This window comes from Lampetra fluviatilis, chromosome 14 (genome assembly GCF_964198595.1).
Source record: "Lampetra fluviatilis chromosome 14, kcLamFluv1.1, whole genome shotgun sequence".
Lineage (NCBI taxonomy): Eukaryota > Metazoa > Chordata > Hyperoartia > Petromyzontiformes > Petromyzontidae > Lampetra > Lampetra fluviatilis.
The window spans coordinates 7,243,122-7,267,774 of record NC_136288.1 but is presented as its reverse complement, the minus strand read 5'-3'; the positions used below and the strand labels follow the sequence as shown (position 1 = coordinate 7,267,774).

The 24,653-nt window shown below is 45.6% G+C and overlaps 1 protein-coding gene across 2 annotated transcripts in view; it reads right to left on the bottom strand.

Annotated features, from left to right (window-relative positions):
* The window catches only part of LOC144935843 (uncharacterized), an 82,116-nt gene extending 69,511 nt beyond the window's left edge, over window positions 1-12,605 (bottom strand). For both annotated transcript variants that reach the window (XM_078862651.1, XM_078862652.1), the window contains exons 1-2: window positions 11,994-12,605; window positions 3,044-3,145 (exon numbers count right to left, since the gene is read on the bottom strand). In XM_078862651.1, the coding sequence (XP_078718777.1) occupies window positions 3,044-3,145; window positions 11,994-12,146 (255 nt within the window). In that variant the 5' untranslated portion in view covers window positions 12,147-12,605. The remainder of the gene's footprint in view (window positions 1-3,043; window positions 3,146-11,993) is intronic.
* Between the last annotated feature and the right edge of the window lie 12,048 nt (window positions 12,606-24,653).

The window sequence follows — 24,653 nt, the reverse complement described above, 5'->3', positions numbered from 1 at the left end:
CTACACATGTCCATGGAAGGAAATATAGATCTCCATTGGAAAAAAAAACGCCGATGATTTCCCACAAACTGATGCCCATTTTTCTCACCTCAAAGGTATTGTGCCGAGGATCTCAACTTGTATCTTTCCAATTGTGGGTCAGGCACTCTAACCATATGGCAATGTTGGTGTTTAATTTTTGATCTCTCAGTGTGTGTTAAAAAAATAAACTCAAATCATTTGTCCATAACTTATGTTGTCAAGAATGCATTTTCATTTGGAGAGTTCTACAGCACAACCACGAATATCTATCTCGTAGGAAGAGGCCCTGGAATTTATTTCTCACGCTACCGCTGGAGGAAGAGCCTCCATTGGAATGACCTCAGGAGCGTATTCGGTCTACTCTTCCATGCTGCGCAGACAATCTTGGAAGAGGTGGGGTATTAACCCACAACTTACCCGACCACACGTGACTTTTGCCAATCGACTAACCGTGGTGAATCCATTCAATGTATATAGCTGGGTGGACACCAACTGGGCGGGGGAGGGAGAGTTTAAAAAGAAAAGCGTGGCCCATCGTTTCAAATGCCGCACACTGGGAGACGCCATCGAACCGGTGACGTCCGGATCGCTAAGTCCACTGCGCGAACAATAACACCAACGCGAGTTCTGTGTCCTTCTAATCCAAGATTATTGCGGGTTTGGGGATTAAATCGTACACTGCTACTGTGTTTGCTTCGTCTAAAAGATGTTCGAGAGAGAGAGGGGGAGGAGGGGGCTGAATAAAATGAAAACAATTTTTGCCCACGTCTCCGGAGCAAGCCGTGAAGTGGGCCCCTCTCTCTTTGCGCTGAGGTGGGCTACACTCGAGGCTCGGGAGGCTGAGGCACGCACGGCTTATTTATTGCGCACAAGTGGCGGCTTCACGCGGGCCCTCGGCAACCCTCCATTTGACGCGTAAACGCCGCGCCCAAGACGAGAGAGTGCCTCTCTTCATCTCGATTGCCTTTGCAACAACAAAAAAAACCTCCTTTTGACATTTACCATCTTTGCACTCGACACATGAAGGTAAACGGTAAGGGTGCAGCCCTGCTATTGCTCGTGTGTATATATGTATGGTGAACTTCTTTCGCACCGTACATAGACAACCATGCTTATCGGAGGTGCGGGGGAAGGACAACAAACTAAACACAAACGGCGGTTCTAAAGAAATGCATTTCATGCCACTGCAGATGGGAAGGCCTCCGATAGAGGAAGAGCCTCTCTAGAATCTAGAGAGTATTTGTCCTACTTTTCCATGTTCGCCCAGATATGGGTGTACCCACACCCAGCACACCGAACCAGCCAATTGACTGTGACCCTCTTTGAAGTGTATTTCTTTAAACCCACCAACACTACCACCCATAACTACGACGACGCCACTGCCACTACAAACATTCCATCACCAACAACCACAACCATAGATATATGTTGAACTTCTTTCGCACCGTACGTAGCCAACCGTGCTAACCACCAACAAAAACCACCTCAATCACCAGCAACCATACCACCACAATCACCACCACACTAGCAGGCACACTACCACATTCACCACCACCACTACTTCCAGCAGAACTGCACTAAAATCATAATTTAGGTATCCACACCAGCCTGCACAAATGTAGTGACATAATTCTAGATTTGACGCTTTCGTGACTGCAAGGATTAATGTTTTACCTACGTGACTTTACCGAAAAAACCTAAGAATATGTAGTGACATAGAATCGGTCATGTAGCAGCATAGCGCTGGCTGCTGGCAGGGAAGGGGATATGCAGCTTACAGCAGCCCTGGCTGACAGCAGGTCACGTGATATATCAGGGAAGGATCTTGGGGAAAGGTTACGGAAGGGGCACATTGAGAACCCGCTGGTAGGTTCCAGAAGGGGGGCGTGGCCAGGGGCGGAGCCAGGCCACGGTGACAGTATAAAAGGGGCCCCGGGAGGGGACCTCGGGGCTGTCGTGTGGAGTGGGGGGATTCCCGTCGTGCTGCTGCCGGAGTCTTCACCGTTTCGGCGTCGTCAGTCAGGCAGTCTACCAGCTGTCCTGACTGGGAGCCGTAGTTACTAAATGTTACTGTCAGGCCGTGTTAATAAACAGAGTGCCTCCTACTTTTAGTGTCTCTGAGTCAGTCCCTACAAAAAGGTAAAGTATCATCAAACAACCCCACAACAAACGTTAGTTTTGAAATGACTCATTCATGATTCATGATTTCCTAATGTTTAAATCTTTAGAGACTTAAGAAACGTTGTTCCATATGTTAAAGTTTTAACGCAACAAAATATGAAAAAATGCTTGTTATGAACAGTGAGGTTTTTTAAATTATCATCATCAGCCATGGTCAATCCACTGCTGAATGAAGGCCTCCCCAAGCCATCACCATCTTCCACGACCTCGCAATATATCAATCCGACCAGCACCTGCACATTAACTGATTTCACTGCTCCATCTCTTAGGTGGACGGCCTCTCAGATGAAATCCATTACTTATCTGCTACTCTGTAACTACTCTTGTCCATTGGCCACCATCCCCTTTATTGACGTGTCCTGCCCAAGCCCACATAATTTTTTTTAACAGTTGTAATCATGCCTTTAACCTGTGTATGTTATATAATCCATGTATCCCTCTTACTTTCATTGAATGTAATTCCAAGCATGCATCTCTCCATGATTCTTTGCGCAATTCTTAGTTTGTGTCCATTGTTTTAATGGCCATGTCTATGAACCATATCAGATAACATTTAAAAACATAAACTGAGTTTTCAGTTTGTTTTAATCACCATAAACTTTCAACAACAACAACAACAACAATCATTTAAACTTCTAACATGCACAATATTTGCTCACTCCTTAAAATGGAGCATGACTCGGAGGCACAAGTAGTGACAGGCAGGTGGACGTCAGCTCGGCAGTGAGCCGGCATCATCAATTGCCCAAGCTCTGTGGTCCTCTATATATATTCAGATATTTCAGTGACGTCATGGGTGTTACTACGTGTTAGGGATATTCTGCTGTTCAACTGCCCTTACCTTTGAGCGGTCACCGAGGTTGACTCCCAGATCAAGGAGGCGATCAACCACAGTGATCTTGTTATCCTTCACCGCGATCATGAAGGGGGTTAATCCTGAGTCCTGCAGAAGACACGTTCATGTAATACGCATTGTTATCGTTATGACGGTTAGCAATGCGGTGCTGGGAATAACATTCGTGCCAGTTGTGGTAATATCTCTATTTCACGTAGTCAAAAAAGTGTGTACCTGTTCCATGCATGGATTGTTGGTCAATGCCATTGAAGGCCCGGAATCCACGGTGGAAATTACACATTCCTATGGCAGGGGGCAATTATCGCCCTCGAACAATCACTTTTGGCTCATCACAAAGTGTTATTCCTCGTATTGACTCCTGTGAGTTACGTGTTGAGCACTTTAACCATCGTTTAACTTGGCTGGATAAATATAAGTTGCGTGATATTATTGTTAGTTCCACGTAATTATTACAAATATATAATAGACACCTGAAGTTAACGTAAACACGTTGTTCATGATAAGGCTTTTGCCATGGTGTAAAGGTCAGCACGTTGGATTTGCAATCAAGAAGTCGCCGGTTCTATCTGCCGGCGCAGAAGTTGAAACAATGGCAAAGTTTCATCGTACAAAGGGTTAGGGTATACCACCCTTGGCAGGTCGTGTGTGCTGGGGTAAAGCGTGGGTACTCCCATCTCTTTTAAGAAATCTGGCCAGCGTGGAAGAGTAGGCCAAACATGGGCCAGCAAATGCAGGGCTGCACCTTAGCTGTTCAGGTCACAGTGTCTCGCCTCCTCGAACGAAGAAGGTGGTAAAGGAGTTACATTCATTTGCATTCATGAACCCGAGTCAGTGTTTTCACATTTACAAAGTAAGGATATACATTTCTGACCATTTATCTAATTGTATAATACAATCTGTACCGTTGCAGGTCACCAATGAAATAGAGCATGGCATCTCAGTGGGCCCTGCTGAAATAAATACAATCTAAATGTAAAAACAAACAAAACAAAAACAGATCTAAGAAGACACGTGTAAATTGGTAACTCCTCTTTATCCATGGTTGAGTGAATACTATTGAATCTTTGATAATAATAAAAAATAAAGGTTTTTGGGTTATATCGCATAAATATAAATGTTTAATTAACCCACCACCACCAAAAACCGCCAATTGGTAAGGTGTGTCACGTGAACAAACGTGCCAATTAATTGCTACTTCAGCACACCGGTGTGCTGGAAAGTAAACCCTCAACATTTACAATTTGAGTACGACGTTTCGCTCGTGATTACAACCAGCTTCATCAGGCGCTTTGCCAGAATAAAGAATCTACAACATTTTCAATGCCTTGAAAAAAAATACTCTGGTATGTTGTGTTCGCACTCATTACACGAAACAACGTGCTTGCCAGATATGAACCACACTACCTTGCTGATCTCGTCAAGGAGCATAAACTGCACCATCACACGAACTCTGGTCATAGCAGCTGTTTTTGGTTTACCATCAAATACGGCCACTGCATCGTGCGCTACAGATGCGCTGAGTTATGCAATTTTAAACCGAGAATGAAAACGAATTTCTTTAGAACTCCTTTTTGTGTTTAGTTTGTTGTCCTTCCCCCGCACCTCCTATTAGCACGCCTGGCTACGTACGGTGCGAAAGAAGTTCAACGTACATACACACGTAACATTGCGTATTTTCTTGATGACATCACAGTGGGTTCCACGATGTCCCCGCTTCTCCTCTGTCCTGCTGTGGGAGCTGCGTCCCGTTGAGGCTCATGTCGCACAGGGCTCATAAAGCCACCACGAGGCTCACTCTGCCTTTGTTGTCTTTTTTTTATCGTCGAAAAATAAAAAAATAAATCTTATGAATTAACAGTGCAGCCTGAAACATTTCACAAATCTCCCACCATAGTGACGATATCGTGTGAGTGATAGGGTGGTCATGAATTAAATAGATTCGACCATTAATTCTCGCTTCGGTGTCAATATATGCGTGCAGCAAACAATTTTAGATCAGCACAACGTGTGCTCTTCTTAAATTAAAAACTGAAACCAATAATGCGAACGTCGTACTGCTGCCGGTTTTACAGCGTCTTGCGAGTGCGTGGTTGCCATGAAATGGCCTTACTATATTATGGTATACTATTCGATATAAGGTCCACTTTAATCATATCATTTGTTTCTGCAAAATATCTCAATAATTGCGATTTAAGAAAACATTATTATCCGATGGAATAGTTGTGAAATGATAAACACAATAACGAAAGCTCTAAATAAATAGCTATACGACTCATTAAACGTTAGTTTTTTTCCTGCATCACAAATTCAAGTTAACCGAGACTACTCGCAGAAATGTTTTCTTCATTTCCCTCTTGTGTAGCTACCAGAATATGCATTGTAAGCATTGTAGATTGTAACGTCACAATGCTTAGACGACTCAATGTGGGATTATGCTGAATTCATTACTGCAGGAGGATTTCTAAGTCAATCTCTCTGTTCGTACTGGAAGCCCAGCAAAGACCATCTGCAGTGTTGCCTATTAAAAAAAATGCATGATGCAATTAGGACAATATGGGGGGATCTTCCTGTAAACATGAAAACGTTGGGCCAATGTCGATGAACGTTGGACCTGGACATTGGAACAACGCTGCATGTTTACTGGGCTGATGCCATTCGAATTGTCACGTCGTCAAAACGGTTATTGCATCATGAAAAATGATACCAAGGCACACCTCAAATGTCTATAACTCATACTCTTTGGTTCTTTCGGTAAAGTCACGTAGGTAGAAAAATAATAGATCACGGCGTTTCGATCGCAACACAAGCAATCGTCGTCAGGTGGGACAACCACAGCAAGAAGCAGTTTTTTTCCTGATGTGGTTGTCCTACCTGATGACGATTACGTGACTTTACCGAAAGAACAAAAGAGTATGGATTCCTGCAGTCACGAAAGCTTCAAATCTAGATTGTCTATAACTCTGTACAACTTGTGCGTTAAACAAACCACAGTCAGGAGCCAACTGAGCCCATAATCCCTCCAGAGTTAATAAAGAAAGTACCACTTCATGAGAAGTGAACAGTGGTTGTTCTCCAGAAAATTTGACCCCCCCCCCCCTCAACATATAAATATGGAATGTGAGTTCTGTAATGACTCCAGCACTGGGCCGATGACAAAATCACCCGGAATTTGCCTGGTCTCGTCAGATCTCGGGAACTTGACAGGGTTGAACCTGGAAAGCTGGGTGCTCCCACGTCTAAGATTCCTGTCTAAACCAATCCGCACCGACCAGCGTGGTGAAATATGGTGAAATAACCCCCACGACCCGCGACTGCGTGGGGAGGCCGTCTGTCCAGCTGTGGATTGACCAGCAAAGAGATACACGGACTGTGTACGTAGCGACTGAACTCAATGGCATCTATTGAGCACTCACAGTTCTGCAGGGTCCGTCGAAACTGCCGGGTTCTACGAGGCACACATGGCACAAGCGCGCACATGCGAGACATATGAAAGATGTAAGGGGCCCCACAACGGTTCAGTTTGTCACATGTCAGCCACTTCAACGGAAGCCCCCGCTGCGCTTAAGATTTAGGCGCACGGTTGAATGCGTGCCAAAGCGTCATAATTCAGACGAGTTGACAATTCATGTGGCCTGAGTCCGACCACAACTTGGCAGGGCATGTCGAAGACACCATCGATCATAATTGAAGCCGAAGATGATACCGTGCGTCACAACGTATATTTATTTAGGTGTCTAAATGGAACTGCATCTTCACGGTGGTGTACAAAAACAGTGTGCGTGTGGTATATGTATTTGTATGAGAAGATATATAATCGTAGGCAGAAGAGGAGAGCCTTGAGCTTGAACTGGAACAGCGGCAGGGAGTGTACAGCACAGGTGGCTGGAGGAGGGAGTTCCTGAATGTGGTCACAGCAGAGGAGAAGGAGTGATCTCTGATTGTCAGTGGCTTACCGATACACATCAAAGTACATGTGGCCTGCGTATAATGGATGCATGAAGGGGCTTTTATAAACAGCATTTAATCTTCACAATATATTGATATTTGTATCTATTATAAACTGTATATAGGTATAGCTAGCTGGGAAACCGAAAACATGTCCAGTTTGTCATTTTTATTTATCAATACAGACTAATCTCAAGCTCAATACATATGATATCATATACGTGCGTCAATCACAATACTGCATTTGTGAATACAACTAGTCTCTGATAGTGTGTGTTATTTGCATAGAAATATGACAGTTATAAAACGTGAAATATAAAAAGGCAAACTATTTTGAATTGCATTTTTTGGTAAGAATGTAAGAAAATAAAGGCACCATGTCTTTCATATGCACACATTGAGTCGTCATGTGTGTTTAAATACGACACAATGAACATTGTACTACTGCATTAACGTAAGCAAACGAGTATCTTCCTAATGTTCACAAAAGCACTGCCTGCAATTATAGTGAGAATCGCTACATTCACGGAATAACTTCCAGGTTATATACCAGGCCATACTAAAAACAATCACCACTATTTCCAGGTGTGTTGAGTATTCACAAGTAGCAGTAGTGGTGGGTCTAGGACATAATACAGAATTCATCTTATCCGCAATCCTATTCGCCGTGACTCCCATAATCCGCAATCCTTCTTAAATTTGGAGCTTTCGTGACTGCAGGAATTACTCTTTGGTTCTTTCGGTAAAGTCACGTAGAAAGATAAAATAATGCTATTATTTTTATTTTTTTTATTTTATCTTTATACGTGACTTTACCGAAAGAACCAAAGAGTAATCCGCAATCCTCTTATCCGCGACTCTCATAGTCCGCAACAACTGCAAAAATTCCTGCGAACTCCTATTAACTTTGCATTGCCGGACGGTTAGATTTGGTGCTAAGTGCAAGGTATTTGAAGCTTTTTTACAGTTATACACGAGCATTTCAGAAGAATATGTACAATCAGATAACATTAGCATTGCACTGGTGTAGTTTAAATATTTTTATTCTGTTTTGGGAATCGTGTTGGGTGATCATGCCTTCAGACTTCATTGCATGGGTAGTACCATTGTCTGAAAAGTGGTTATCTATGGACAAACTAGCCCTTGTCACAGGAACGTGGAATTTTCAGCACTGGATTTGTTTTTCCGACGGAGATTAATCAAACCGCGTGCTCATTTCATCAGAGATGCACTTGGAGTATCACCACTTTCTTTTATTGTATATGCAGCGGTGCCGTGTATGATTGTATATATAGAAAACAATTGTATCACACATTCGTCGCTTGTATATTTCTCACTGCCCGTTTTGGTGAGCGCACTGCGATTGTCATGAACGGGGGCCGGCGGCAACCTGCAGCTCCGGAGCTGAATGAAGAAGGCTCTTTCAGGACCGCTTCGTGGCTCCCCGACACTCATAATAACCGTTGCCAAGTTGTGAACAAAAAAAACTCCGAATTCGTTTCGATAATTAGCGGTGAACGTCGAACCTGCCCGACGATGATTTGTAACGCGGCATTGCACATCATCGTGCGTGCGCCGAAAAGTACTGTTTGACGTTATTCAACCAGGACCGCCTTGCGACTCTCGAAAAATGTCGCCGTCGGCGTGTTGTCGTTTTTATTGTTGTTGTTGTTGCGCTTCGAGCGAATTCGAAGAAAATGTTCGCTGCCCGTTCTTCCGCTTGCCGAGCCCCCCCCCCCTGGCCGTTGAACAATACGCCGCCTCGACGAGACGCGGATTCGTCTCGATTGTAAATTTCGCTTCCTCCACACGCGCACACACACACGCACATACACGCGCGTGTGTGCGCGTGTGTGTGTGTGTGTGCGCGTGTGTGCCCGTGCGTGTGTGCGTGTGTGCGTGCGTGTGTGTGCGTGTGTGTGCGCGCACACAGAGGCACCGCTGGCTCTGTGTGGAGATGGTGGCACTTCCCAACAAGCTGTGTGTAACGCATGGCTGCTCAACGCTGTGGTGGTGGGGGGGGGTTGCTGCGGGCAAAGCTTCTTCTCAACACGCGGAGCGACAGTTTTGATTTCTTAGCGCTACAGGGGGGTAAACGCGCGGCGCTTGGGAGAGCGAGGGAGTTGTGTGTGTGCGTGTTGTGTGTGTGTCTGCGTGTGTGTTGTGTGTGTGCGTGTTGTGTGCGTGTTGTGTGTGTGAGTGTGTGCGTGTTCTGTGTGTGTGTTGTGTGTGTATGGTGTGTGTGGGGTGTGTGTGTGGTGTGTATGTGTTGTGTGGATGTGTGTGTGTGGTGTGTATGTGTGTGGTGTGTGTGGTGTGTGTGGTGTGTGATTGTGTGTGTGTGGTGTTGTGTGTGTGGTGTGTATGTGTGCGTATGGTGTGTGTGTGAGCGAGTCAGTGTGCGCCCGCGTGCTTTGCCCGAACCGGTCCTCGCCCACAAGATGAGCAAACCCTGAGCCGCCGGTGGAAGTGTTCAAACATCCACGAGGTGGGAGACAAAGGCGGCCCGCACGTGTTGCTGGGCCACGCACCCCGTCGCCAGCCATGCCCAAAAACAGCACTTGCCACCCCCCCCCAATAGTCCGTTAAAGGCTATACGGGGGATCTTTGTCTTGTGTGTGCCTGCGTGCTGGATGGCACAGCTGGTGCCAGGCAAGGGGACACTTTGGCCGCACGTTAATAAGTGCGGGACGCACGGCTACCGCTGCTGGGTGATTGAATTCCGAATAGATTCTCCGTGCAGCGAGTTCACACACGCGCACACCGCACGGGTTGTGCGTGTACTCACAAGGAGGCGAATGACCACCAGTAATCACGTCCTTATCACCCTACTATCGCTACTACCATGGTTACTGTTCCAGTGAACTTCACTCATTGATCCCTCTGCTTGCTCTCTTAGACTCCCAAATCCGTCCATGCAGGGCTGGACTCCACCACCACCAACCCTGCAGGCCACCTCGCGTCACTCGCTTGCTCATTCCCCTCCCGCTGCAGCCGCAATTAACAATTCCATCCATTCGTCACTTTTCTTTTTCTCCAAGCTCTGATGGCATCGTTACATCAAAGCGACGCGCATCGAGTCTCGTCCTTGACAAGTTTAATCGTGCCGTGTGCTGCCAGGCCCCGTGTTCAACAAAACATAAATAGGAAAGGAAAAGTTCGCCACGATTCAGCTCGTCCATCGTGGTGGCCCTGAGCCAGTGGTGGAAATTCCACATTCCTGTGGCGGGAGCGAGTCTCTGTACAGGACAACGACTGTTAAACAATCAGGAGGCTTTGAGCTCACAAGTGATTATGTAGTCACCCTGAGTTTGTATGCACTACGTACAACTATCTTATACGGCACTTGTATTACTGCAGTGTGTGCATATATAATATGTCAAAGTGATCAACTATTATGCATTAAATATATTCAGGTGGGAGTTTCGGTTGGTATTTGCACACAAATGCTCGCGGTAAGAAAACCTCACTTCAGGACTGAAATAAACTGAATATGCGAGGCTACAAGGCTCTCTCTCTCACTGCTGTGAACAAGTGCCATTGTTCAAATCATCAGTTTACTTCCGTGGATATATGTACGGTGTCGCTATAAGCCAGAGTAATAATAATAATAATGCTCTGTATATTTAGGTGTAAATTATCGCTCACGTTTGTAGGAGCAGCTTTGGCATCTCAAACATGAGTCCAAATTCCTCGCCATCATCACTTGCTAGGAACTAAGAAGCCAGCTCTGGCTTTGGTAAACTGGTACCTACCATGACAATGTGGAATTTCCAACACTGGTTCAGGATACTTGACGCATTTATGCCATCCCCACTTGCTATTGTTAATGTCCCTCACTTGACACAACTGCAATGTGTCTACCTGCACCAAACTTGGCCAGATTGTCAAATCCCAATGTGTCTGCTTAAATCAGTGTTCGGCGGTGATCATGTCAATTGGTGGCTGTGCTAGTGGCATAAATTCCACGTTCCCATGGTGGGGGCCACTATACCCATTGGATGACCAATTCAGTATCGCCTTCCCACAATGCTTTATTCAGGTTACCAAACCTCCAGAGTTAGCAACCACCACTCGAGAAAGGAATGACCGTCTTGAGCCGGGGCCTGTTATTCGCGTGCGCTACGATGTCCGCGGTGCAACGGGACGGGCGGACGCGCCTGAGAGACGTCGTTGAAGTGTGTGGGCGCCACAACGGTGAGATGTTAACGACCTCACCTGGTATACAGGAGGTCGTGGGTTCAATTCCGACCCGACGCCTGTATATTTGGAGTTTGCGTGTTCACCCCATGGTCGTGTGGATTTTTCACCGGGCCCTCCAGTTTTACCCTCCACATTTAGAAACATGCGTTGAGAGTATTTGGCCGTTATACATTTCCACTTGATAAGCCACTTCATTGAGCTATCATTCGTGACCAGTTCGCGTCTGAAAAAGAGCTATATAACTTAGTGAACCTTTCCCTCATGAAAAAAAAAAGTTCATAGTGATAGAATTTTGTTAATACTTTATAGTTCCCTGTGCCCACCCCGCAGTGGCCGTGCCGCTGGCTGGCGCCACCCACCAGGCACTGTAGAACTTGCAGGGGTCCCACTGGTGAATGGTTCCTGATGGTTTCTGGTGAGATTACAGAGAGGGATCCGTGGAGTTCACCCACAGCTCGGCGCCGATGAAAGGAGATCCGCTGCACTACGACTGTCGACTCCACGACAACCACTGGCTGCTTTGAGACCTTGTGCAAATTGTGCTTCAGAAAACCGAGTTTATTATTATTGACTCAGAATTGAGCCTACTGTTTGTGCTCTCCTTTGCTATTTGAAGGCTCTGTCATCTTGTTCAAGAGCAAGACTCAAAACACACGCAGACATATATTCACCAATATAATTTTTTTGTCTAAAATGTTGTGCGTTTCTCTTAGCCATGTCTAAATGTGTTGAGGGCTACCAAACACCTCCCGACAGCCACAGTGCCACCCACCGCACAAGCGCGTACCTCGTCCACGTGGCCCAGCTCGGTGGCCCCGCGGTCCATGCCCCTCAGGGCTTGCTCCACGGCCGACCATTCTCCCCGGCTCGCCAAGTGCAGGACCCTGTTCCCACTCGACTGGACCGTCGACGCGGAACTGGCGGACAGAGCGTCGGACATCTCGGCGAGGCGCGGGAACGGCGTCGAGGGCCCGCGGGAGGTTGTAGACTCTGGGCTCCGGATCAGCGACCCACGGTCGCACTTCGAAGAGACATCGTCGTCGCCAGCGGCAGCAGCAGCAGCAGAAGGGTCGTGGCCAAGCAGCCCACGCGCGCAGTCAACAACGTGTCGTCTAACTACGGGGCCGACCTCAACAACGGCTCCTCCTCGCCGCTCGTGACTGAACGCTCGGCATGTCGTCGCAGCCAGGAGGACTTGCAATGCGGCCGTTTATTTTGGGAAACATTTAGCGGGTGAAGCGCACGGGAGGGGTTCCCGACGTAAACCTCCGTTAACTTTTGTTGCGATTTTACGACGGGGTCAGCTCGCGTACGAAACGCGGTGCGCCTTTCTAGTGGCCGCCGCACGCTCGCCTGCCTCGCACCGGTCTCGTTCCGTTGCTCAGCGCCCGACTACAGCAATGGGGGGGGGGGGGGGGTAGTGTGGGATTGAGGTGAGAGGCATTTGAGAACGAGGCAGGAGGCCTCCCCTCCTCCCACCTCCCATTCCAGCGTCACGCTGCCCTCACCGTGGCCCTTAAGGACGACCCGTGCCGCTCTCTAAAGAGGGCTTTAACTTGGCCCGCCTGGCCAACTGCATTATTCCAACTGCTGGCAAGTGGTGCTTGTTTAAAATTACTTACTCGAGTGAAAGCCTTTGGTCATATTGCCTTTACTGTATATATATATTTTGCGTGTGGGTGTGTGACGAGCAGAAGTGCAGTGGTCCGTTCGAGATGCTCAGATTCCAGCAACCTGAGTTTAATCTCGAGTCAGGGAGTCAAAGTAATGACGCATGGCATTTGGCCCTGACCTGGGCAACTCCTATGTCGACTTAACCATAACATAATTGAGCACTTGGAGATGCGTGTGAGCATCAGTAGGCTTACATATCCACTTCAGAATCAGAATCTTTATTTGTCCTAGAGGAGGAATCTGATTAAGCAATTGTTTACAGTAGGAGCAGGTCAGCAAGTAAGGTAGGCAAGTCACTATACAAAATATATGTAAATACAGCATGGAAGTACAAATTGCACTCGTACACAAACTCCGGCAGACCCACCAAGACCAAATGCAAGCTCTGGCAAGACAGAAAAAACAACAACAACAATCAAAGACCACACCAAGACAATACAGTCCCCCGATTACACTGCACTACAAATTGTAACCATCGATAACATGGCAGGGTTCACTTGTGACAGGGTATGTTTTTTGACATCTTTAATAAGCGCTTGCTGACAACGCGTGTCTCACCAGTGGATGATGAAAAAATAGGACATCTTTATTGCAAGTGTGTGTGAGAATATGTGTGCGTTAAAGCATGTGTGTGGAGGGGTAGTGTAGCGGTTAGCGCGCTGCGCTATGGACGTGGCGTATCGAGATCGATTCCCGCTCACGGCTAACACTAGTGACAATTATCTGAACTAGTCCTGGGCCTCTCCTAGGTCCACTCAGCATCAAATGAGTACCTAGCGTTATGTGTAAACATTGCCACTAGGGAGACAAAGGCGGCTGGGCGTGGTGCTGGCCATCCACCCCCTCATGTGCCGTTCAGGTCTTCATAGGTGCTCACTAACAGCACTTGCCCCAAGTCTGCTACAGGCTATATGGGGGATCTTTGTCAATGCATGTATGCGTGTCATAAAAAATGACTGTTTCTAACTATAGAGAGAGAATACATTGATGTGTAAATTTAATCTCACCAGAAAAAAAATGTCAAATCTTGAATTATAAAAAAAAATATGTTATTGTATAGTACGGTACTTATTAAATTATCTTGGGAACAGCAGCAACAATGAAACTCTAAAGACCTATAAACACAGACGCCGCACATTATGTACCTGTTAATTTATTTCATTATAACTGGGACTTAAAACTCTTTGAATGCCAATTAGTTTAAAAAACATAATTGTATTTGTTGGTATTGCATTCAAGCTACAGGCTGACACATAGATTTTTTTTGTATACGGGAACAAAAATGGATAGGATTAGAATCGTATCGCATGTGATTTAAAAAAATAATTAGATGCTTATAATCGGATTGCTCTTGAATCGTGTCACATCATGATGGGCTGATGACACCACCGTCCGATCAACCGATCTGATTGGAAGCATTTTAATCAATTTTCCCATCAATTCAAGCATATGTTTACTGTTAAGAATGTAATCCATCATACACTAAACAAAGTGAATACTATTGACCAGTGAATGAGTTACAAACATTCTAGATTTGAAGCTTTCGTGACTGCAAGGATTCATATTCTTAGGTTTTTTCGGTAAAGTCACGTAGGTAAAAAAGTTAAAATTAAAATTAATAAAAGTAAAATATAAAATAAAATCACGACGTTTCGGAGGCAACACAAGCTTCCGTCTTCAGGTGAAACCGTCACAGCTGTGAAACCGTCACAGCTGTGAAACCGTCACAGCTGTGAAACCGTCACAGCTGTGAAACCGTCACAGCTGTGAAACCGTCACAGCTGTGAAACCGTCACAGCTGTCAAACCGTCACAGCTGTCAAACCGTCACAGCTGTCAAACCGTCACAGCTGTCAAACCGTCACAGCTGTCAAACCGTCACAGCTGTGACGGTTCCACCTGAAGACGGAAGCTTGTGTTGCCTCCGAAACGTCGTGATTTTCATTTTATTTTTTATTTTATTTTACTTTTATTAATTTTATTTTTTATTTTTTACCTACGTCACTTTACCGAAAAAACCCTAAGAATATGAGTTACAAACAGTCCCTAGTTGTCAGGAGTACCGTAGCGTGGAGAGCAAGGCGCCCCCTGTGGAAGAACATTTCATCTCAGGGCTGAACCCAGCTGTGGATATCGCTTATTCCAGGAATCGGCAACCAAAATAACAAGAATATACTTTTTTTTCTTCCGAATTCGGTAAACAACTCGACATTTCGAGAGCCTTAATAAATAACGTCAAGAAGCAGTCCTTAAAGAGGCGCATGCTGCTGCGGATCCGCATGTCACCAACCCCTGACTTATGCTGTAATTTATTTATTTGAGCAGGAAAAAAACAATTCCTTACTTCTTGCAATTATTACAGATTAGGCTTTACATAGATGTGTTAATTATTGTAATACCTTTTTTTAATTGTTGCATTGCAGTGGTACTGAGCCTATGGGGGGTGGGTGGGGGGAGACTCAGCGTGCACAGCTGCGTCGCATTGGACCCGATCACATGGCTTGGATCGTGACTGTGGTTGTTGGTAGTGGTGATGATGTGGGGAGCGGTTGTCCAGCGGTTAGCGCACTGCGCTAGGGACCTGGCGACTCGAGTTCGATTCCCGCTCATGGCCAACATCGGCGACGATTATCTGAACCGGTTCTGGGCCTCCCCTAGGTCGACTCAGCCTCAAATGAGTCCCTGGTGCGGTGTGTAAACGTCGCTAATGAGGAGACAAAGGCGGTCGGGCGTGGTGCTGGCCACCCACCCCCTCGTGTACCGTTCCAGCCTTCGTAGGTGCTCGTTAACAGCACTTGCCCATAAAGTCTGTTGAGGCTATACGGGGGATCTTTGTCTTTTTCATGGTCCACAGGGGGGTGCGGGGCCCGGGGCAAATCTACCGTGTGCCCCCCCCAACACCTTCAAACTAAACCGGGAGTATTAACATCTGAAACCGTGACGTAAAAGCGCCCCCCCCCCCCCCCCCAAGCGCGGGGCCCAGGGCAGTCGCGCCGATTTGCCGTACCCTAGGTCATGGTAGCGGGGATGATGATGATGATGATAGTGAGTGTATGGCAATTGTGGTGACAATGGTGGTGTAAGTGGTGTTTGTATTTATTGATTGGTAACAGTTGTGTGGGTGGTATTTGTGGTGGCAATGGCAATACTGAATGAGTTTTCACGATGATCTCGGTCTTGGTCATGGGAGTAATTTTCTTCCGCGCTTATTTGAATTGTGCAGGGGTTTTTACCAAAATGGTATCCTATCGGCATCATGTCATAAGAAGAGTAATCAGTTCTATTATTTTCTGATACCGTGCAAAACAGTGCGCCACGTGTAAAGGAGAATGGCCTCTGAAAGCCATTTTTCAGAGAACGTTGAAACTTCCTGACGGTGGATTTTTGTCTTTACACAGTAGGGGGAGCACGTTCCTATAAGCTCTGCACGTTCCCATAAGCACGTTCCCATAAGCTCTGCGGGTTCCCATAATCACGTTCTGATGAGCTCTGCACGTTCCCATAAGCACGTTCCCATAAGCTCTGCGGGTTCCCATGATCACGTTCTGATGAGCTCTGCACGTTCCCATAAGCACGTTCCCATAAGCTCTGCGGGTTCCCATAAGCACGTTCCCATAAATTATGCACGTTCACATAAGCTCTGCAATCAGATTGTTGCATAGCAGTCAAAGCAATCATTTGTACTCCCACTGCAGGAATGTAGAACATTTTAAAAGCAAAAAAACACATTTTATGAGGATGTTTGTTTCAGGCATCGGTGTGCATACCGAGACCATCACAACATTTTAGAACCCGGTTCAAACAATGAGGACGAATTTTTATAATTTAATGTTGGGTTTATTTATGGCAGTATATAGTACGGTATATGCTCGTGTGATGGAAGAGAATATAGTTTAGATGGAAGCATATTATATAATTTTTACGACGTAGAATTGTAATGTATTACTTGCTGTTAGTAACTCAGCTTATTGTAGAGTATAGTAAGTATACTGATGGTGTTATGCAGTTTATACTTTAGTTTTTTATGTAGTTTATACTTTAGTTTTCTACGTGGTTGTTTAGTAACTGCAGCTACATATCATTAACATTCCTTTCCTTTGTTAATGCTACTCCCTGCACCCCCCCCCCCCTTGGTGCTGCTGATCCTGCATAATGCATGGGCATAATATGACTTTGAAACCCCCCCGCCCACCTCCTACGCATTTCCCATGAATATGCTAAATTCCTCTTCATATGCACATTCTTTTTGTTAAGGCGCTCTTCCACCTCCAACCCAGCTTATATATAAGCTCCTAGCTTGGTAGTGTCTCATTCTTCACCTGAAGACGGCTGCTTGCGTTGTAGCCGAAACGTCGTGAGAATTATTTTATTATGTTTTATTTTTATTATTTCATTACTTTCCTTCTACGTGACTTTACCGAAAGAACCAAGAAGATGAAGACAATGAGGACGATATCACCCGTCCCTGGTTTTCTGAAGACGTCCCAGGGCACCGTGGTGGAAAGATGTTAACGACCTCGCCTGGTATGCAGGAGGTCGTGGGTTCGATCCCGACCCTGACGCCTATTGTATATTTGGAGTTTCCGTGGTCGATTGGATTTTTGCTCTGGGTCCTCTGGTTTTTCCCACCGCATTTAGAAACATGCGTTTAGAGTATTTGGCTGCTTTAAATTTTCACATGGTGAGTCACTTCGTTGAGCTATCGTTTATGGCCATGTGGCTTCTGAAAAATAGCTACATTGCTCAAGTGGGCCTTACCTGGTCAAATAAAATATATATTTAGTTTAATTGATCTCTAGGAAGACCTCTGCTAACATCCCACAATTCACCACCATTGGAGATTTGAACTTTAATCCCTCACCCTCACGACAGTAATGAGGTTTCAAACATGAAAACTCAAATTGAAAACTAATTTCTTTTGAACTCCCTTTTGTGTTAGTTTGTTGTCCTTACCCCGCACCTCCGATTAGCACGGTTGGCTATGTACGATGTGAAATACTTTGAAAATACATACAGTACAACATTTTGCAACACATTTTAAACTGTGTATATTTCATTGTAAGTTATTTCATTCCTTTCAAAATAATTTATATTTGTCTTGGTATATCTGGAAATACCATCAGTCACCCCACAATCATGCATTAGAATGACTGTTGATGTTAAACAAAATAAGTTATTAAACTATTGCTATGCCAATTTGAAATGTGAGAAGAGATTTATAACGGATGTGTAGGTTTCAAGGGGCAGGTTACATTGCCTTGACCGTCCCCCGTGTGTTGTGTGTTTTATATCCATGGCGCATTCTCCAAATCCATTGGAGGTTATTGAGGAAGTTTGAAGTTTTACATGCAATTACTGTTTTATATACATTAAATAAACTCAGAATAAAGTGAGAAACTAAGAGCATGAGATTACTATTTTAAATAAGTTATCTGGGTGAATATAATTAGTGAACCAATTATACATGCCACTGCCTTTTCGATTAATGATACAACACCATTTTTGGCTAAAATATGGCATTAAAATTTGCTGCATACACTGTACACTTATTTCAGTACCATATTGATCTACTTTCTAAGCTTGACATTTATTCTATCCCTCTTTGCATAAATTGTCAAGTGGCACTGTGATTAGAGGTTCCACGAACTTATTTTGGTGCTTCCACCGTGGTTGGCACTGTAAGGGGTTACAGCCGGTAGTGGTGCATCTACCAGTCATCTCAGTCAGCGACGCCATGGTCACCTGGGTCTGTCCCGAGACCTCGTGTCTGCGAACCTTCAACACTTGACGTGGCCTCAAAAGTGCACCTGGCCTGGCACAGGCGCCGTGGTGACGTCGCCGTCACCGAAGTGGCGAATGGCGGCTGGTATTCGAGGTCCCAAACTGATAAGAGGTCGCAAGTTCATTTCGAGGTCAGGGATCAACTCGGCTTATCATCCCTTTCGGGCCAATATAATTGAGACTGTGCCACTACACAGGAAGTCAACAAGACTTTGCATGCAGACAATGACTTGTCAGAGTGAAAGTGGATTCCTACCTGCGTGTGAACGGCAATCGAAGCAAATGTCGAAATCCATGTCGGCGAGGTGGATCCCACGTCTCGTCGGTGTTGGAAAATAGCGAAGCTTAAGAAGTGGGTCCCCTGGGAACACGACATTGGACTTAACGTTCGGGGCGAAGCCTCAGTGTCTCGGCAGACAACGGGGAATATGGCGGTGTCGTACCATGAAGTACATTTTAATATATAATCAATTACCTAAACGAGAAAGAATGCATTTTTAATAAGTGCAATAATATTTATTTTAAAAAGTTCATGTAAATGTGTATGGTATGAGGTGGAGCGGTGGTGCAGTGGTTAGCGCATTGTGAAAATAATCCGGCGACCTGGGTTGCAGGGGAAAGCCTTTGATCGTGTTGGTCCAGTTTTATACTGGATCGGCAAAGTCGCTAATCGTAACGAAACGTTATCGTTGACTTTTGTTCAAATTGGATCGTCTCTACGAGAGTTACTGTGCCCCTCATCTGCTGTTACAGACAGATACCCACCGCCACAATGCACACATTCCTTTTAACTGTAGTCTTGAATTTAAACATGTAAGTGCCGTTAAGAACGTGAACGTTATACTCTTGGTTTTTTCGGTAAAGTCACGTAAGTAAAAAATACAATAAATGAAAACAACTTAATTAAATCACGACGTTTCGGGCGCAACACAAGCGTCCTTCTTCAGGTGGGGACAACGTAGAGAAAGCACAAACGCTTAAGTGTGTCTGTCGGTTGTGCTTTCGCTACGTTGTCCCCACCTGAAGAAGGACGCTTGTGTTGCGCCCGAAACGTCGTGATTTAATTTAGTTGTTTTCATTTATTTAAATTATTTTTTTACCGACGTGACTTTGCCGAAAAAACCAAAGAGCATGCATCCTTGCAGTCACGAAAGCTTCAAATCTAGAACGTGAACATTTTTAGGGTTAGCGTTTGTTTAAACACATATAATCCGCATGCTACCGCAGCACATCGAATGGTGTGTGTAAGAATCGACTCGACAGTACGGCATACGATTCGAACGGAACGAGTTAACGTGATCCCCGCTGCCACTAGAGGCGCTACGTTCATCGAAATCTTAAAATAAAAATCATTCAATTCAAGTGCGACCTCCAGTAATTCAAATTCCATGATGGGTGAATCATCCCATGCCTTGTGCACTGTTGCTTGTGTAATGTATTATTGTGACGCTTGAGACCCAGGAAAGCCTCACTGAGTCTCACAGCTCTTTTTCAGGAGGGTCCTGCCAAGTTTTTTTTGCAATGAGGCCGTTGATTGATTGCTATGCACAGTATATTCCAATTGAAACGTAATTGTCATAATGCAATTGCTAATACATACAGATCTGCTCTAAATCCTCATGTATAATGCACGTTAATGTATGCAGCTGTTAAAGTATCAAATGTAACTTTGGGGGGTGGAGGTGGAGTTTGTTGCATGGTTATGGGATTTTAAAAAATAGGCAGCGGCGGAAAATTTAAATACAAACCTTGACTCTGGGTAGAATTGGGTCAAATTGTGTTTGCTCATGGGGAGCAGCCGATTTGGAGCAATGATTTTGCGCAAAGTTGACTTCACGGTCACCTGGCAGCAAGGGCTCCAATCGCAGCGATAGAGATACGCGGTCACAATGGAGCCTTCCTTTCGCAAGAGTGTGATCGCCCCACGAGTTGCGTTTGTAAGGGCTGATTTTAAACGCAAGACTTTTCCTTTCATCAGCTCGGGGGGTCTTCGTCTGGAGCAGTGGTCGCCTCTGGTTGTCCCGCAGCCCGTGGGAAGTTGTCAGAGGAACTGTTGCAGATACGATAAGGGGCCGTCCATAAATGACGTAACGCGATTTTATGCTTCAAATCGCTTTAAACTATTGTTATTGTAGTGCGTATTTTAATGTGGCGCTGCACTCTGATGTTGTAGCAGAAAACATTTATAAAAAAGTATATTTAATGAAGTAGAACGTGTTGTCTATCTATATATATAAAATCGCAAATCTGTCTGTCTGTCTGTGTGTGTGTCTGTCTGTCTGTCTGTGTGTCGCCGGACCATACGCAGTTTCATTGGACGAAATGTGAGGGATTTGCGAGACACGATTGGTCCGTTTAGTTTTCCACGGCGGTTGCCCCTGGCAACGGGTAGCGACGCATTCGCTGCGGGGTGGACGCCATTTTTAATTTCCGTTAAAAATATGCGCACGCATTAACACGCGACTCTGAGGTAAATTCATCAAACTTTCACGTCCTCTTCACTCCCCCCCCCACCCCAATGTGTGCAATTACTATTATAGGGTCGGTAGATAATACAATTATAGCGATTAGACAGTATTATTGTAGCGCGGAGGGGGGGTAACGGCCCCAGTACCCAGCCTCAGCCAGGTGGGCAATTTAGGCGAGGCCGGAGGTTCTGCACGGTACTAGGCCTCGACACCCCACCACACTATAGGCCGTACATATTACTGCACAGCGGCCGAGGAAATCGTGGCTGGGGGGGGGGGTAGCAGCCCATCTGTGTATATATGTAAGGTTATTAATAAATATATTTTTCACCCGGGCAACGCCGGGTACTTCTGCTAGTATTTATTTAAAGTTGCGCATTTTGATGTGACGTCACATTTCTCAACCCCCCCCCCCCCCATCGTCACACATCGTCACAAATGTCTGAACCCCCCCCCCCCAGGTGCGTGACGTCATTTATGGACGGCCCATATCTTCTCCTACGTGGATATTCGTTAACTGCTGGCAGTGGCCCATGGGTTGAGAATGGATGGGATCCAACTGTTGAAGAGAGGAAGGGCCACACTGTAGAGACGTGGAATTCGTGCCACTGTCTCAGAGCCGTTGCCGAGACGTGAGAACACACCCCCAATACCTGTTTGATCCAGGAGATAGTAAGACTTGTTTTTTTCCACTAAAGTGAAACTTTCCATTTTCGGTGCATGTTTTAAAAAAAACAATGACTGCCATTTGTCGTCATCGTAGGTGTGCAGGCAGGGTTGCAACGACCGATTTCAAAGGGGGATTTGCAAGATACGAGACTGTGGGCCCCCCTACTTTCTCCCCAATCGCTTTTGCTGAAATAGCTACGGGTGTTTTTAACCCGTATACAACAATGTGTAGGCTATAATTACTGCATATATATTGTTTTAGTTGCACTGTGTAGTATTGGGTTCGGAGAAGACAGTCTCACAGTGACGGTCATAATAATAATAAAACATATTTAAAGGTACAATACCCACAATTAACTTGTCTCGCGTCTTGCCCATCAGTCTGGGATTTCTTCAAAGGGGGTGGATCGTGCAACTCCATGCTGCTCTATTGATATGACAGCCAGATGCCTTCATCGGGCTTGGCCCATGGTAGACCGCAGGTAATTTTTGAATCAACACAATTTTGTTTTGAATACTTTTTCCTTAAAATGTTTCACTTGTGTATCTGTCGATTCGGGGCCCCCTTGTGGCCGACTGGGCCCCAATGCGTCACATAACGCCGCCGCTGCATCATACCCCACCACCACCCCCAACCACCACCCCCAACCACAACCCCATATAGTTGCGCCCCTGTGTGCAGGGGTGTGGAAGGCGCGGACTGGAACTGTTGGGGCAATTACTCATCGCCTCGCCGTTGACGGCAGCAGCCCAGCTTCGGCTCACTGACGAGACCATATGTAGACGGAACGCGTCCCTGTTTCTCAGACTGCCGGTTTGCCCGTAATGACCTTCCTCAAAGTGTGTTGGCGAAAGTTGTTGTTCTTTTTTTCGCTTTCCCGCAAAATAAAAGCTCGCGTTTCTCTTTTTTTTGCGCAAGAATGCGAATTCAACCACATTTTTGAAACGGAACTCTTCCTGAAGCAGCATCAATGTGAGATGTTAAGGTGCAGCCCTGCAATTACTTGTTCAAACCGATGCTGGCAGAAGGGACTCCCAGTAGAAGGAGTGCTAGAGAACCCCTCTTTCGGGTGTCTGGCCCACTCTTCCATGATGGCCAGACGTATTGGATATATTTCCGTACGAGATGTTCCGTCTCAAGGGATTATGCATGTCAACAATTGTAATGATCAAAAACAAGGTAGGTGTCCTCACACTTCACACCCACCAGACGCGACCTGCTCCGATCGAATCACTGTGGTGCACCCATTCATACTCCGGGGTGGACAGAACAGGATGCTTTAAGAAACTTGCACCATTGTGTCAACTGCCACGACCAGCAACCTCTGGATTGCAAGTCCATCGTGGTAACCATTTCACCACGGCAGAATCTCCGACAGAAAACAGGACAAACAACCAATATACTCGAGACAAATTGTGTATAGTGATAGGCTATCATTGACAGCATCATCCATATGGCATAAGGCATACAGTGCTGTGCTACCATAAACACGTGTGGTGGACGACGACGTGTGATGGCTTGCAGTTGCGACAAGTAGCAACAAGTAACAGTCGGTCAAGCGATATTAATATTTTAAGAACGCATTGGTCTTCTCAGAAAAGCCTCAGCCGAGTCTCAATACTTGTTCAGGAAGTGCCTGCTTGTGATGTGTGACCAATTTCATTATTTTTTTGTGTATTTTCTGACATCTGAATGGAAACGAGAGTGGAACAAACTAATCCATGTGCAAAATAAGATAGCATTCAACAATCCACACAGGCAATGCAGCCATCTATGCATTGTACACACACTCACTGAGCGTTTATGTGGAGCATTATGGGCAAAAACATGCACTGTATGTGTCTCTGTGTAAACATAGATTTTTATTTATTTCATCAGCCTATTTTTTTTTGACAGTCCTGACTGATGAGACCCACCATGTCAAAACCAGTCCAGAGTGTGCTTCCATAACCAATGTTGCTTTGTAATATTTATCTGGATCACCAATAAGCCAAACATTTTTTTTTAGTTTTTCATCATTTCTACAGCACTTGCTGTACTGTCTTCTTCGGGCCACTCCGCAGTGTAGCCTTGAAGCTCGGTATCTCGCGCAGAAATCTCTGCGAGATACACCAACCCTGCCTCGAACGCGCAGAATGCACGCCGCCATGCACGTCCGATTTCAGCTGCAGGGCGACCTTTTGACCTCGACTGAGACACTGTTGTTGTTGAGCCTCCTTTGTTGTCTGAGCCTCGTCTGGTGTGCTCTGTGCGTGGGCCAGTGCCAGGGAGCTCGATTCACCCGGGACCCATTCACACTTCTCCCTTTGATGATATTTTTCCCACGTTCCCAAATTCTTTGTCGTTAAGGGTGGTCGGAGCGGTTGGGGCGGTGGGTAGCACTTTGCGTTACAAACCCCGGCGTCCTGAGTTCGACTCCTGTCAACTGCTGACAGCAGTGGCGAGTGATATCTGAATTGGCAGCAAAACAACGACAAAACCGTCCCAGACCACACCAAGACAACACCCAGTGTCTCAATAAAATTGCACATTAAAATGTAAGTATAGATACACGTGTCAAGATGAAGGTTACAAATCACTACCTTTGGTACTCATTTTATTGAGCCCAGTGAAACGATGAGCTTAGTTTTATCTATTCTCTGCCACCTTCAGTAAAAAGCAATGTTCAATTTGAATTTAAATAAGATACGTCTAATAGTGGCGTCCAAATACACAAGCAACGAAGACATACATATGCTGAGGTAGCATTGCGGAGTAAAGTATGAACAACACATTACAGTCACCACAATACATTTGGTGCAACAAAATAATGCACTAATTGTGCCAAACGAATAATAAACCCGAACAATGTGGGT